Here is a 16,205-nt window from a genome sequence, read left to right on the forward strand (position 1 = left end):
AGTGATCATCGGATCGTAGCTTTTTTTAACTACCAGTTTGACTGAACCGCTAGCTTTTTTTACTACCGGTTCACCTGAATTGTGGTGATTGTTTTGGGCCTTTGAGATTCTTTCTAGAAGTTGGTGTAAATTAGAAGGGATGTTTCACTCTTGGTAGGGCCACTCTAAAAGTAACAGGGTAGTCAAACCCTGGAGGTTTTGCTTACTGGGTTTTTGCTGCTCATTGAGTCCTCTTGTCTGTACAAGTCCATCCATTGGCTTAGATCTGTCCAGATATTGAGGGTATATTTCATGAAAGGAGGGATTGCCCAAATTAAAGGGATTGAAGATACAGTTGAAGCTGTATCTCCAATATAGATACAGTTTGAGAGGATTGTTCTGTGTTCCAGCTTTGAATGATGCACAAAGGGCAGTTTAAAGGAGAGAAGAAGAAAAAATGAGAAAAATCCTTGTCTTTAAGTAAGATTGTCTTCTTAGTCTTGCATAAAACATGGGATTAGGGTACATGAGTAATTAACATATGATAATGTTTGTTATCTATTTTAATGTACTCCAGAAAGTGAAAAACCTATTGCTGATTACAGACTGCAGTTTCAGCTATAACTGCTGTGAATGAAAACATTAAAACCATTCACTAAGAGTCTAAAAGTACATTTGAAAACCAATAAGCAAAATATCAGGGCTGAATCTATTTTCCTGATCCAAATAAACAGATGTAACCATTCTAGAATTTAATTCAGCCAGATAAAACTGTTGTAAACAGCCACAGTCACTATATAACAATAAATAAAAGTAAAAGCTGTCCTATGTATATACGAGCTGTGCAAATTACAATGGGAGATGTAACATGGGATGCTGCAGGATATGAATCTGTCCCAAAGACAATACTCCCCCTGCCCCCCCCCCCCCAACAGCCTACTATGCTTAGAGGGCCAGGTAGCTTTTGGGGTTAGGAAATACCAGTCTGACATTTGTCCATTGCCTTTTCCTGACACACTTCAGCCTCTCTGCAGAAGAGGAAGGAACCAGTTGTTCCACCCTTCCCTTAAATATGTAGTAAGAGTCTACATTTCTGTGTTCATCGGAATTATCCTCAGCCTCTGGTTCAGGAGAGGAATCATGCCCAAAAATGTCAGAAGATGTAGCTTTCCCCTTTCCATAAACTCTGCCTGCAAGGGAATTGTTTGCCTCCACACAGAGAAAAATTAAAGGCTAGGACAGTGAGGATGCTGAAACCTAAATTAAAAGGCTGGCAGGCTGGCTGGCTTATAAGAAAAACCATAAGGCAGCCAGAAGACAAAAGAATTTTATAGATAATCACCCCAGTCATTCCTGCTTTCTAAAAACAGTACAACTAAGAAGAGTTTGTGTGTTTTTGCTTTGTAAACAATAATGTAGTCATTTTGATCAGTGCTCAATATATTTTATATTTTATTTTGCAGCCTCCAGAAATATGTGCGGGAACAGATATTGTTAGCAGTAGCAGTAATAGTGAAACGAGGGTCTTTAGACAAATCAATTGAATGCAAGAGCATTTTTCATGAAGTCAGTCAGTTGATAAGCAGCGGCAATCCCACAGTGGTAAGTTCTCAGGTTTAAAAACACATCTTTCTTTACATCTTCCTGGACATTTTTTTTCCCTGTCATTATACTAATTATTTACTTTCAGGAATAATTTAAATCTCCCTCCCTGCTTGTGTCTTCCAAATCTGCCTGGAATTGCTGTGTCCATTGAGCATTCTCAAGTCGCAGTCGCAACACAGTTGGAAATAAGGAGTTGAGGAAAAAGGCATTAATTCAAAGAGGTTCCCCATACTGCTCCATGAGTAGATCAGACCTAAGCTGCTCAGGGGGGAAAGTTTGCTATTAAAAGGTAAAAAGGATAGGCAGCTGTACAATATATTTATCAATTGAAGTATAACAATAAATTACGTTCTGTTATTCTGGCACCAATGGTATTGGTATGCTTGGATTCAACTTTGCTCCTTAATTACAGCATAAATTGTTTTTGAGTCTCATATATTTTTGACTTCCCAGTTAAATTATTAAGTCATAGATAGAATAACAAAGTTGGAAAGGATCTTGGAGGTCTTCTAGTCCACCCCCCCCCCCTGCTCAGGCAGGAAACCTTGTACCATTTCAGACAAATGGTTGTCCAATCTCATCTTAAAAACGTCCGGTGTTGGAGCATCCACAACTTCTGAAGGCAAGTTGTTCCACTGATTAATTGTTCTTACTATCAGGAAATTTCTTCTTAGTTCTAGGTTGTTCTAGATACCCAGATAGATGTTGGGGTTGAGCACTGAATTGCCAAATTTGAAGTGTCATTGCTTTTTGTATCCGAATGGGTTTTCAATAGTTGTCAAGAGATTTTCTTTGTATTTGGTTTGGTTTACATCTGTTCCTTGCTGTGTTCTGTCTGTAAGTCAGCTGTTGGAATGGCCTTAGGAAAGACCTTTTCCATTCCCTGGGGAAGTGATGGGGTTGGGTAGAAGGGGTGTGTGCCGACTCCGAACTGAAGATGGCAATATAAAATTTACTTGTGTTACATTTTTAGAAGCCGATGAGGAAATATCCTCCACCCTCCCATGAAGCTATAAATAGAATTCCAGCACCTTATTTCCACTTGCGCCATTAGTTCCAGTTCCATATGGTGTGCCAGAAAATGTTCCATTCTGGAAATGAGTTATCTGTACTGCTTGCTAAAATCTTTGGTAGCTAAAACGGAATGGTCTGAGAGAACTTATCTGCAATAAAATGAAACCAATGCTATGTGTATAGCAGGAAAAAAAAAGGTCTAAGAATAGCACAACACATGTCACGGGGCTGCTAAATGTACAGATATTTATAAAATCCTTTACCTGTAATGATGACAACTTCAATCTTATTTTAATAAAGCATAAGTTGAGTATTTGTCAGCTATTTGATTAGTTTAAACATTTCCCAGCTTTGTGACTGCTTGAAGTACCCTGTTTCCCTGAAAATAAGACATCTCCTGATAATAAGTCCAATTGGGCTTTTGAGCACATGCGCTAAAATAAGCCTCCCTCCGAAAATAAACCCTCCCCGAAAATATTTAAACACAGAGCTGGAAATCAGGTAAGATGGCAAGAGGAGCTCCATCTTGCTCCATGCGCCCCAAAATAATAAGACCTCCCCGAAAATAAGGCCAAGCACTTATTTCAGGGTTCAAAAAAATATAAGGCAGGGCCTTATTTTCGGGGAAACATGGTACTATGTTTTAACTCTCACTGGAAGATTAGGACAAGGTTGGTATTCATACTTAATTACGACTTGAATTGTTTTTGCTAATAATTCATACTTAGCAGTGTTTCTCTTCTCATTTATTTCCAGTCTGACCAAGGGAAACTATTAGCTTTCAGTTATTCAACTCCAAATCTGTCTTATGCTCCCATGTGAGTTTCCAGATATCAATCAAAATAATAACTTTGCTTTTCAACACTTAGAAAGCGGTTCCATACTCTGGAATATTATTCACAAAGACTTACTACATTATTGCCAAATATGGGATATTTCTATTGTACATTTGCCTTTACATGTCAACTTTTTATTCTGTGAATGCAAGATACATAGTTCTTTTCTTACCATTTTATCCTCACAACAATTTTGTAGGGCTAGGAGTTAATAATTACTGAGTTCCTGCATCTCAGAAGAATTATCTGTTCTGTCATAGTGTAATGCCACTCTCTTTCTTAGAGTCGAAGCTGAGCAACCTGTTTTGACATTTGATTGAGTCAAATTTGATAGTGCTAAGGCCTGGTGAAGGCTGCCTGTTTATAATCCCTTGGCAAGAGTCCTATATGTACAGTTGATTGGTTGATTATGTGCCAAATCGTGTTGACTCTTAGTGAGTACATATATTTTCTCCTCGACAATCTGGTTTTATATACAACAGGTGGTACAGGTATTCCTCAATTTACAACCACAATTGAGCCCAAAATTTATGTTGTTAAGTAAAAATTTTGTTAAGTGAATTTGTCTCATTTTACGACTTTCCTTGCCATATTTGTTTAAGTGAATCACTGCAGTCGTAAAATTAGTCACATGGTTGTTAAGTGAATCTGGGTTCTCCATTGACTTTGCTTGTCAGAAGGTCACAAAATGACTCCTGAACACTGCGACCATCATAAATATGAGTCAGTTGTCAAGCATCTGAATGTAAATCACATGACCATTGGGAGGCTGCAATGATCACTATTTATATAAGTCACTATTTTCAGTGCCATTTTAACTTCGAATGGTTGCTAAATGAACTGTTGTAAGTCGAGGACTATCTGTATTTAGTAAATAGTAATCTACACAATCTACACAAAAGGGACGCGGTGGCTCAGTGGCTAAGATGCTGAGCTTGTCGATTGAAAGGTCGGCAATTCAGCGGTTCGAATCCCTAGTGCCGTGTAACGGGGTGAGCTCCTATTACTTGTCCCAGCTTCTGCCAACCTAGCAGTTCGAAAGCACGTAAAAAATGCAAGTAGAAAAATAGGGTCCACCTTTGGTGGGAAGGTAACTGCATTCCGTGTGCCTTTGGTGTTTAGTCATGCCGGCCACATGACCACGGAGACGTCTTTGGACAGCGCTGGCTCTTCAGCTTTGAAACTGAGATGAGCACCGCCCCCTAGAGTAGGGGATGACTAGCACATATGTGCGAGGGGAACCTTTACCTTTTAATCTACACTTAGAAAAGTATAAAAAAAAGTTTTAGTTACTCACTGAGGCAAGGCAAGTACGATATTCATAGAGCATGATTTTATCTCAGGGAACTAATTCAATACATTTAGTACCTTTTCCCAGTATAGCTAACATTGGTCTCTGATGGACAGAGCTTCTGCTAAAAAGCCAATTACTAATTTTAGTCTGCTTAATTCATGTTTTCCACCACTGATTCCAAGATGCTGAGGAAATGTATGTGGAATAAATTCCACTTAACCACAAATGCCTGCAGTTCATTGGTGCTGGACCTCAGTACAGAATTCTCTTTTCTGCTTTGGCTATTTGGAAAGATTCCCCTTTCTGAGATCTGGAGTGCAGCTTCATTTTGTGTGTGTGTGTGTGTGTGTGTGTGTGTGTGTGTGTGTGTGTATGGCTGTGCGAACTTTCAGCTGCTGGTGGAGCTGCCTCATATTAATATATAAAAATAGTCTGTTCAACAACTTGTCAAGGGTTGCTCCTAATGTGTTGACTGAGTTATGTATGCTGGTAGGTCTTCACTGAAGGAAGGTAAACATGTTCACCACGAGCTATGCAAAAAAACAGAGTTGGGTAAATTAGCTGATTGTAAAAACTGCATGAATTTAAAAATGGATCACATTTCCATCTTATCCAAACTCGATAAATTAAATTTGATAAATTCAATCTCAACCCTGCACATGACAGAGCAAAACCCAAAAGAAATATAAGAAGTTGCTAATATATCCTCATCCCTGATATATATTTGACACCACTAGTCTTTAAGTCTTTACATTGTTACCATTTTTTATGCATGTTTTGTGATTAGACATGCAGAGTTTGTTTCTGGCTGCAATATAAGATAAAATCCAAGAAAGTTTTTAAAAACTAAAAAGTTAAAAAAGATTAAAGTGATTGCAAAGAACAAGAGTTCTTCAGAGCTGTCAAAAACTGTTAAATCATTTGCATGCCATAAGAAGGAACAATACAAATACCCTTTATGCTAATTACATTTAATATAACACAAATCACTTTTGAAGATTCAGAAAAAGTTGGTTATATAAATGTTATACTAAACTAGTATCCCAAATCCAAAATATCACATTTTAAAAATTCAATAAGAATATGATTTGTAGGAATAAATAAGAGCCTCGGTGGCGCAGTGGTTAGAGTGCAGTACTACAGGCTACTTCTGCTGGCTGCCTGCAGTTTGGCAGTTCAAATCTCACCAGGCTCAAGGTTGACTCAGGTGGGTAAAATGAGGACCCAGATTATTGGGGGCAATTTGCTGACTCTGTACACCACTTAGAGAGGGCTGTAAAGCACTGTAAAGTGGTATATAAGTCTTAAGTGCTATTGCTAAATGCTAATAAATAATAAGAATGCAGTTTCTGATTTTATATTTTAGAACAGCTTATGAATATTAGGGAGGGCAATGGATAGAAAATGTTCTTTGGGTCTAGCAATTAAATTAATTAGAAGTAGTTTCAAGCTTAGAAAAAAAGGAATAACATTGTTATTATTCTGTGCATTATTATTTATTTAATATGTGGCAATGGTACATTAGCCAGGAGACTACAATGTTAATACAGAGTAGTTGTTTGGCTGCCTAAAACTGCTAATCCGTAATTGGATCACGCTTGTGCACTATCCAGAGTGCACCACAAGGGGCAAACTAGCTCTGCACACAATACTGTGCATTGAAGGCTGTTCTTGAAAATCTGCATAGTCAAATATATGCTGATTTGGCTGACCTTAGTTAACAATGTTTAAACAATGATGCTTTATTATCAGTTTTCATTCAGAGGTGGGGAAAAGACACAAGGAATTTCTGTAGACAATCTCTTCTGTGCCTGACTCATTACTTTCCCCTCACAAAACAGAGAGATTGGAGAAGAAGGGATTACAAGAGAATAAGCAGGCACACAGTGAGGAATACAGAGGGCTGTTTGCATAGTGCAGTCAGGGCTCCCAACCTGTCAGGTGTAAGAAATCAGGAACTACGGTTGTTCAAATGAGTCCAGTTTATTCCATGCTATCTTTAAACAAGAATCTGAACTAATGATGGCCAAGGCAAATTGGCAATAGATAAAAGTCAACGGAATTCAAGGAGAGCTGGATTTAGATCTCTTATGGATGTAAAGGGACCCTAAACTGATGACGCTCTTGAACCGTCCCTCATGCTCAGCCTGGTCAACTCCTACACAACCCTCCTGGCTGCTGGTTCCACCACATTGCTTTTGATGTGTATTACCCATTTGATGCGTATTATCCATTACTTACTGGCTTGTAATTCTTTCCTCTCCAATCTACGGTATCCACTTGGTAAGTGGGGGCAGGAAACACAGGTCACGCACAGAACAACATGTACTGACAGTAATGGTGATCTTATAACTGAGGGACACTGCAAAGATTGTAAATGTGGACATTGGTTATAAAGTTATCTTTTTCAGCACTTTTTTCAGTATCTTTCACGTTCCAATTTACCCTTTCTAAAAAAAAATATTTTATTATTTTTATTATTTTCAAACAAACATACATAAAATAAAAATGAACAGTTCACCGCACATGAAGAAAAAAGAACAAAACATAATGAAGAAAAACAAAAAAGAAAAATATTTAACTGCAAATATATTTCAAGTTCATCTGCAAAAGGGAAAACTACGCTTTCAGTGTTCACCAAGCCTCTCCCAAAAAAAACTTTCTCAAAGGGAGAGGTAATGTGTCATTTTCTGATTAACAAAATATATAATTGGCTCAAAAATTGCTAAATCTTATATCTCTGACACCCATCCTTTATATCGTCAGTTGAAATATGTTTCCATCTCCAAAAACATTTGCTTTATTGATACTGTTTCCTGATTGCTTATTTGTACCCTATGACTATCATTAAGTGTTGTATCTTATGATTCTTGATGAACGTATCTTTTATTTTATGTACACTGAGAGCATATGCACCAAGACAAATTCCTTGGGTGTCCAATCACACTTGGCCAATAAAGACTTCTATTCTATTCTATTCTATTCTATTCTATTCTATTCTATTCTATTCTATTCTATTCTATTCTATTCTATTCTATTCTATTCTATTCTATTCTATTCTATTCTTCCCGGTAATTTAACGTATTGTACAACATTACTCCGAAAAGAGTCTAAGAGAGAACATGATAACATGGGAGTTAGAATTACCTCAAATATCTTGCAATGGCTAACACAAATAATCATTAGTAATAAGTGTGTTGTGTATCATTCAGAGTTTATTTTTATTTGTTAGCTTCTGCTTTTGTTATACCTAAGGTGAATTTTAGTACCTTTTCTCTGATAGAGGTTGTTCAAGGACAAGAAATTAAAGTCACTTCTGAGGTAGCTGTTGTAGAGACTGTTTTGATTTCGTTTTGCTTTCATTACTAGCAGAGTTGTATGGTGGCACTGTGCCTGCTTCCTCCCACTGTATTAGTTATAAGTGTCTCTTGAAGGATGTTATCAAATACTTCCTGTCTTCTTAGGCATCAGTTAACACTGACAATATGGATTTCACAGAAGCATTTGAGAAGAACAGCAGCCCTATAAATCATCTTGACAGTATTGGAGAATGATTTAAGACAGTAGGATTAACTTGATAAGCTAGGAAAACACAACTGTGTGATCTCTTTGCCTAAAGTGCATTATTCTTTTGCTGTTTCCGTAGATACAAAGATAAATATATTTTCTCCTGCATAGAAAAGGGTAAGATCGTCCTAATGGATTCTGAAGTTTCAAGAGTTTGAACAGCCAATTGGTCTAAACCAAATGTTTCTTTTTATGCTGATGACTGAAGCACAAATGCTTGGTGCAGACACAACAGTTTTAGCTCTGAAATTTATTGTCTGATCAGTTTCTAAGTTTCGGACAGGTGTATACTAGCCTCTATATTTTCCTAAACTCTTTGAACTCTAATATCCTTTCATCTGCTGTAACCTAACCACATTCAAATACTAGTGCACGTTTTCCACCAACCGCCCAGTCACAAGTGTGAAATCCATTCTAACATTCATTAGAGATTTAATTTTTTTTAATTTAAATGAAATTCTTTTTTTAAAGGCAGGAACCATCCTTTATAAGAACGCAATAATGTACAGAAATATTCACAATGTTGTCTATTTTTCAGTTCATTGTTTTAGTTTTTGTTTGCTTCTATTTTTAATAGGGAAGTAGCTTTAAGAGGGAGTTTATTAAAAGTTTTTTTAAAAGAAAAAAAAAACAATGATTGTCTAAGACTGCTTAACTTCCACTGAGTATCTGATTGCCCAGTTAATCTCTTTTAACACATTCTGATTGATCTCCTGTTAGAGCAGCTGAAAGTCTCTTTTAAGCGTGGCAGACTTTTATAACTACCCAACTGGGGTAAGTGCCAGGCTATTCTAAGAGATAATCCACTCTCCAAACAAGAGAGATATTTTATGTTGTCAGACCAGGTTTATTGTTTGAGTATGTGATTTGTTCATGTGGTAGAACTCATAACATTTCTGTTAAGTGAGGCAGTAGACTAGTTTTATAGGTACACCCTTAACTGGAATGATGTTCTCTCTGTACTTGCTCTTTAAATTTGCACCATGAGCTGCAGTTGTTAAAAGCAAAATTTTTGGCTGTCTTTGTTCTAATTTTTATAGAATTCTATGACATCTGAATATGAGTATTCCAGCACTAGAAATGCATCTTATATAATTCTATTATCTTTAGCCTCTTATCTGCTCATGCATAATCCAAACCCTTCCTCGTTCCACAGTTGGCTATAATGCATATGTTTCTAGCTCCAGATAATAAAATAAAATTCTCATTAAGGCCAATTAGACTGTAGTGGTGCATCTAGTTAATGGCTCCTGTTCTTCAGCTCATGTGACACCACAACTCCATGTGGTACATTGCTCCCAGTATGCCTCTGGGTGCAATTCATGGTTCTGCTAGTCACCTTTAAAGCCATTCATGGTTTGGGGCTGAATTACTTATGACAGGGGTCCCTAACCCGCTGGCCATGGTTCACTACCAGGCCATGAGCAGTGGGCAAGTGTCCCATTTGTGTGAAACCATTGTTGTGGTCTGCCACAGCCTGCAGAGCTGGCAGCAGAGTCGGACAGTGAGGAGGCTGAGGGGGGGACATGGGCCAGTCCTGGAGTCTGGGGAAGGTTCGGACAAGGGCTCTGCATCGGAGGCAGAGACGGGGCCAGGGCCATCTGGGAGTTATGTGTGGACTCCGAAGCCTCCAGAGTAGGACATCAGAGAGGCAGAGGAACAGGGGGAGCCTGTTCCTAGTGCGTGCACGCACAGAGCTGCCAGAAGGCAAGAACAGTTAAAACAAAAGGGATGACTCGGGAATAAGGCTTGGAGATGATTGGCCCCTCCCATAAGGCATAAAGGAAGAGCAAAGGCACGTGGGCCTTTGCAGGAAGCAACGTTGTGGATGGTGTCGGTTTGTACGTTGAAGCTCCATTTTTGACACTCTGTTTTCATGTGGCCTTGCCAAGATAATTGCCAATTAGGTCTTTGGCATTGTGTCAAAGAAGATAAAGGTGGGTGTTTACCAACCTTATCCGAAGGACTGTGGCAGATTTCTGTTGCACTATTTATAAACCCTTGGTGATTCAGCACGTGCTATGAATGAAAGGAATTCGCAGCCGTTAAAATTTAAAAAAGGGGTTTTGGGACTAATTGTGTGCTTTTTACTATATCAGGAAGCCTAGGTCAGAACAACCATTTCCTTCTCCCCCATGCCCACCGTTCCACAAAGCCTGAAAGTTTGGGGAACTCTGATTTATGGGATACCAATTGTTTCTATCCATCCCATCTGGTGTGGCAGAATAGGCATGCTTTGTGTCCTTTGTTTTGGAGAATGTCATTTGGCTGGGCTCATGAGCAGAGCCTTTTTTGTCATGGCAACTGCTCTCTGGAATATCATCCCTCCAAAAATCAGATTGGCCCCAACTTTCCTGGCCTCCTTCAAGGCTCTGAAGACTTAGTTCTGGCCCCTGGGTATATAATGAAGTACATTTTCTGGTTGTACTGACTGTATAATGCTTTTGTAGTTTTCTCTCAGGTGCTGTGCAATTTAGGTTTTTGAGTTCAGTAGCCATATAAATCTAATAAAAAGTAAAAAAAAAATGAATATGAAACTTTGTGTTATTGTGGCTGGAGAGTCCAGGATCATTACAGAAATCAGCCATTACATTCAGCTTGCATATATATATATTTCACATAAATTTCTAAAATTTTCTTTTTATCTCTTTGGGATTTATATAGCAAAGAGGACTATCAATTTTGTACATAGTGACTGATAACTAGCTGTGCGTGGGGTCAAGGTATTGACATCAGAGGCATTTCTGAACAAAGATATTGCAGTTGGTGGGCGGATGGCACTACTGTCAGCTGTTGCATGACCTCGCATAAATAGTATCATCACAACTTTAATCTTTCGGGGGTTCAGAGGTAGTGTGCATATTTCGGTTTAACCCCTGGACGCTTGCCTGCATTCATGACCCTTTAACAATTCCTGTTCCTCTGCCCGCCCGTGGCACCTTGGCTCCAAATAGTCTAGGAATAAAGCCAATAGTTGTACACTTCCATTGTATGTACATCTATTGTGAGAAATATAAAACATGCTACCTTTTGCATAACACGTCGAGGAGTGAGATATTATGAAATAATCATTTACCAGTTTGATACGCCATGATCTTAACAAAAATTTGCAGATATGTAAAGTTCAACAAACAGTAAATATTGAAACACCTTAACATGAAAAGTTTACACATTGGTACCCCAGTAACATTTTCAGCCCAAAGATAGTTTGTGCTACTTGCCTAGTAAATTATTTGTCTAAAATTATTTGTATACTGTGCTAGATTAGGCCAGAGACACACATACATTCTTATTGATCTTAGTTCAAAATGTGCCCCAAAAATAGGACAAATCCAAATCAAGTTGAGTTAACTTAAGGAAAGTCCAGCAATGATTGCTTTACTGGATGACTTTTGTTGGGGTCTGGAAAGGGAAAGTGCCGAGAAACTTCTCAGCAGCATTTGGTATCACCAATTATGGCATCTTTCTGGAATGTCTATGAAAATTGGGAGCAAGGGGAACTATATTACACTCTTTTTGGAGTGCCAGTTCCAGTTAGGGGTTTTGTAGCAGGAGAGTTCATCTCCAATGAAGTATATAAAGATGGAGTTATTATTTATTTGTTGAGGTTCTTTGCCACCTGTACTTTTAATTCTGAATAGGTAGTGCTTTCCCTGAAAGAATTGGCCTATAATTTTCCATCATGGTTTGTGGAGGTAGTCTTTGCCCAGTTTTATTTGATGTGCCAGTTCTGGCTTAATGGGTTAAGAGGTTTGGCCATTGTGGAAGACTCCACCCATACTCCTTCCTTCCCCTGCATTCTTGTTCCTCATCCTTCATCAGTCCAACCTGGCTGTCAATCAAACAGCAGCCACCAATCAAACAAGGTGCTGTGACCTAGGCCCAAGTAGTTATTACCAGACACAGTCAGTCCTAAACAAACATATTTTATTAAAACAGCTTACAATTACTTCATTCTCAGCTTAGTCCAAATTAATTCCAAAACAAATTCTTCATAAACAGTCCTTCGGCCTTATCATAAACCTTTGTCTTCTTCGGCACCCTGCCAAAGGCTTTTCTTGGCAAAACCCCATGAAGTTCAAAAGCAAGAGACTCCGACAAGAAACAAATGTAGCAATGTTACTTTCCTACAAAGATCCCAAGAGCTGTTGCTGCTCTTTTAAGCCTTCTGGGAGGGGCCAATCATCTCCTGGCCTTACTCCTGAGTCGTCCTTTTTGCTTTAGCTGCTCTTGGCTTCTGGCAGCTCTTTGCATGCGTGCACTAGGAACAGACTCCTCCTGTTCTGCCTCTCTGCTGTCCATCTCTGGAGGCTCTGGAATCTGCGCATTGCTCCCAGATAATCCTGGCCCCATCTCTGCCTCCGACGTAGAGCTCTCGTCCGGGCCTTCCTCTGACTCCAGGACTGGCCCATTGTCCTCCCCAGGCTCCTTACTGTCCAACTCCGCTGCCAGCTCCCCAGGCTGCTGGCAGACCACAACACAAGGGAGGATGAATGAAAAATAGAAGATGGCTGCCTGGGAGCTCTGCCATCAAAGGCCCTGTGAGAAAGTAGCTGAATAAACAAAGCCAAAGTCCTGGGGTCAAATAAAGAGACAAACTAAATGATAGCCTTGATGAGGTGAGACGCAACTGACTGTCACTGGGGAAGAAGGGCCATTTATTTCCTTCCCTTTACAATTTAAGAATAACCATTAAGAAGAAGAGGGGAAGAATCAAGAAGCCCAGCAAGCAGAAAAGATGAAGAAATAGTAATGGCTGTGACAGAAGAGAAATAAACAGCAGAAACTTAAAAAAGATAAATGGCAAATTTAGCTTCGTAAGTTTTCTCATGATAAAATAAAAGTCATCCAATAAGGGATATACAACCCAACCAATTGCCAAGTTTTCAGTGCATTGGGCTTATTGAGTCTGGGTCAAACTGGTTACTGGTGATTCAAAAAATGAACACGCAACGACCACGATAACTCACACCTTTATCATCATCATGACTAAATTACTGCAATTAAATACTGCTTAGAAACTGCTGCTGTCGTAAAATGAGGTGGCCTACAGTTTGGCAGATAAAAGGAAAGCCTACACTGGTTTCTAGTAGATTTATGGTTGTCATTCAAAGTGCTGATTTTAACGTACAAAGCTCTATATAGCTTTGCACCTACTTTTTCCAAATGGAATTAGTCCAACAATATTGTCTTGATTTGGGGACGTAAGGATGACAGGATGCTGGAAGCAGTGTTTTCCAATGATGGTCCTTGCTCTATGGATTAGTATCCTTCCAGATGTCAGTTTGACACTAACCTTGACAGTATTCCAACAACTACCCTGTTTTCCCCCAAAATAAGACATCCCCTGATAATAAGCCCAATCAGGCTTTAATGTGCATGGCAATAAGGCCAAGTGCTTATTTCAGGGTTCAAAACAATATAAGACAGGGACTTATTTTCGGGGAAACACAGTAGTGAAAATGGAACCTTTTCTAAAGAGTTTTGGGGGTACAAGGTAGTAAGCACCTAGATATGGTTGATTAGACCATTACTATTTTTATGAGTTTCACTCTATTGTTTTATTATATTTTATGTCACTTTTTTTCAATAAGTCTGGGGGTTGTAATCATGGCACCATACAGAGTTGCTAAATAAATAGATGAATATTCCTACTTCTGAATTACTAGGCATTCTCTGAAATGTCTATTATGCACAAGATAGTTTCTTTTTTAACTACCATGGGGTTCAAAGACAACAATATCAAGACCAAGTAACAAGTGCTTTTTTTTTTTTTTTTACTAAATCCAAATCTGAGAATAGATGTGACATTTATCATTTTTAATGATAAAGATCTGGTATGATATAATAAAAATTTCATACAGCAAATTATTCAGCTAATAAATCTTTTCTCATCAAATTTTCTCAGCAAACTCTGGCCTGTTCCATTTTAACCGCATTGCTAAGTGAGTTCTCAAGTTCAAGTAAAACCAGCAACATTGGATTAAGCATGGAGTTCCACGGCAATTGCAAACTAATATTTCAGGTAAGTATGTGTTTCTGTGTTTCCAAGAACAATGTGAACAGGAAAAGATACATGAGATTGCAGATATATGGAAGAGAATCGTGTAATACTAATATGCAGGAGGAATTAAACTTCAGATTAGAAATTGTGGGGGGTTCCTATGTGATACTTTTGTCTTTTCCTTCTCTCTCATATATTTCCACAGTTATTCAAATGAAAGTAATAACAATTGAACTACAATGCATATATACCATAAGGAAAGGTTGCAAGTACTACCAAGAAAATTATAGAAATAAAAATGGAAGGCTGTCCAGAGAGTATAGAATTCCTTTCCAAATGATAGGCGCCGTCGTAGCGCAATGGTTAGAAAGCAGTATTGCAGGCTAACTCTGCCCACAGTCAGGAGTTTAATCCTGATGGGCTCAAGGTTGACTCAGCCTTCAGTTCTTCTGAGTTTGGTGAAATGAAGACCCAGTTGTTGGGGGCAATATGCTGACACTATAAACTACTCAGAGAGTTCCCTAAAGCACTATGGAATGGTATATAAGTCTAAATGCTATTGCTTTGAGAGCTTAGAGGATCACAAGTTTGAATAAGTTAAATACAAGCAGACAACAAAAAAAGCATTTGAGCAGCCATGCCACTAATTAAGTTTTTAAAAATCCAGCAATTAAAAACCACAAAACATCTTTACGTTCTTTGGAAGCAAAAGGAGTTGACATCATTGGCTGAAACCAAATAACTAGTTCCAGATGCTGTCCATCCAAGTGGTTTAAAGGACTAACATGTGAAATTGCTGATCTTCTAGGGAAAATATGTAGCATTATTCTACTTGTATTAGAGAACTGGAATGGAACCCAGGAATTATCAAGGAGGTTACATGCCAGAAATGTAACATCTGTTCTGAATAAATGTAGAATGCATGATTAAAGATAGAATTATCTATCATATCAAAGTAAAATAAACTCAGGAAAAAAAGTATACGATTGTCTTTTAAAAATAAATCTTGAATCCTATCACTATGTCCTGAGTGTCAGTAAAATATTTATTAGTCAGGAAGACATTAGTGGGTTTTTCAAAAGTCTCTTGTTAAAACTCTCTAAAAATTCCTGGAAAATTTAATGTCATTAATTACATATTAACAAACTTAATGACACAAGGTTGCATTTTAACAAACAGCTAAATTGGTTTAATGTAAAGGGATGCACACTGAGAGAAAAATCAACTGCCCATATACACTGCTGAGCCTGGTGATTTATTGATTGATTTGATCTGAGCAGACGACACTGGGCGGCTCACAATTCAGAAACATGTATTATAATTAAAATCTTAAAAATTTTAAAACAATAAAAACCATTTAAACGACTCAGAAACATAAAAATATCTGTTAACTATCAACTAGCCTGTTAACAATATAGCTAGGTGACATGGCCATTGATGCAGGTAGCATCCCAGACTCGGGAATATAGCCAGATCTCTAAAGCTTTATGGAAAGCTAACAGGGTGAGGCCTATAATGTCAGTTTTATATTGTTTGGAACTCTTCAGGAAAAAAGTGAGTAAATGCACTTCAGTTTGAAGAAGCATGAAGTACCTATAATTCATACTGGGCAAAGACATCTAACTTTACAATGCACTGATGAAGGCATTGTATTACTAATCATGAAAAAAAATGAATTTGTAAACGTTAATGATGATATCAACTTAGCGTGTGGCAGCTGTGAAAAAATTATCAAGTAATTCGAACACCTGCCTTATGGGAGAAAAGGCTAAAATATTTGGGACAGTTTCGTTCAGAAAAACACTAATGATACTCCTGGTTGAGTGCAATATGAGAGTAATAGTGGGACAGGGTTCTTTCTCCAACTCCTACCAAAACCAACTGGCTGATCACATGAGAAGCAAAG

General features: G+C 38.2%; 1 protein-coding gene across 1 annotated transcript in view; it reads left to right on the forward strand.

Annotated features, from left to right (window-relative positions):
* XPO4 (exportin 4) overlaps nt 1-16,205 on the forward strand; it is a 71,609-nt gene that overhangs the window by 16,746 nt on the left and 38,658 nt on the right. The window contains exons 4-5 of the mRNA XM_070943914.1: nt 1,443-1,581; nt 14,204-14,320. Of these exons, the coding sequence (XP_070800015.1) occupies nt 1,443-1,581; nt 14,204-14,320 (256 nt within the window). The remainder of the gene's footprint in view (nt 1-1,442; nt 1,582-14,203; nt 14,321-16,205) is intronic.

This window comes from Pituophis catenifer, unplaced genomic scaffold (genome assembly GCF_029215685.1).
Source record: "Pituophis catenifer annectens isolate HBS135680 unplaced genomic scaffold, rPitCat1.0.hap2 SCAF_4, whole genome shotgun sequence".
Lineage (NCBI taxonomy): Eukaryota > Metazoa > Chordata > Lepidosauria > Squamata > Colubridae > Pituophis > Pituophis catenifer.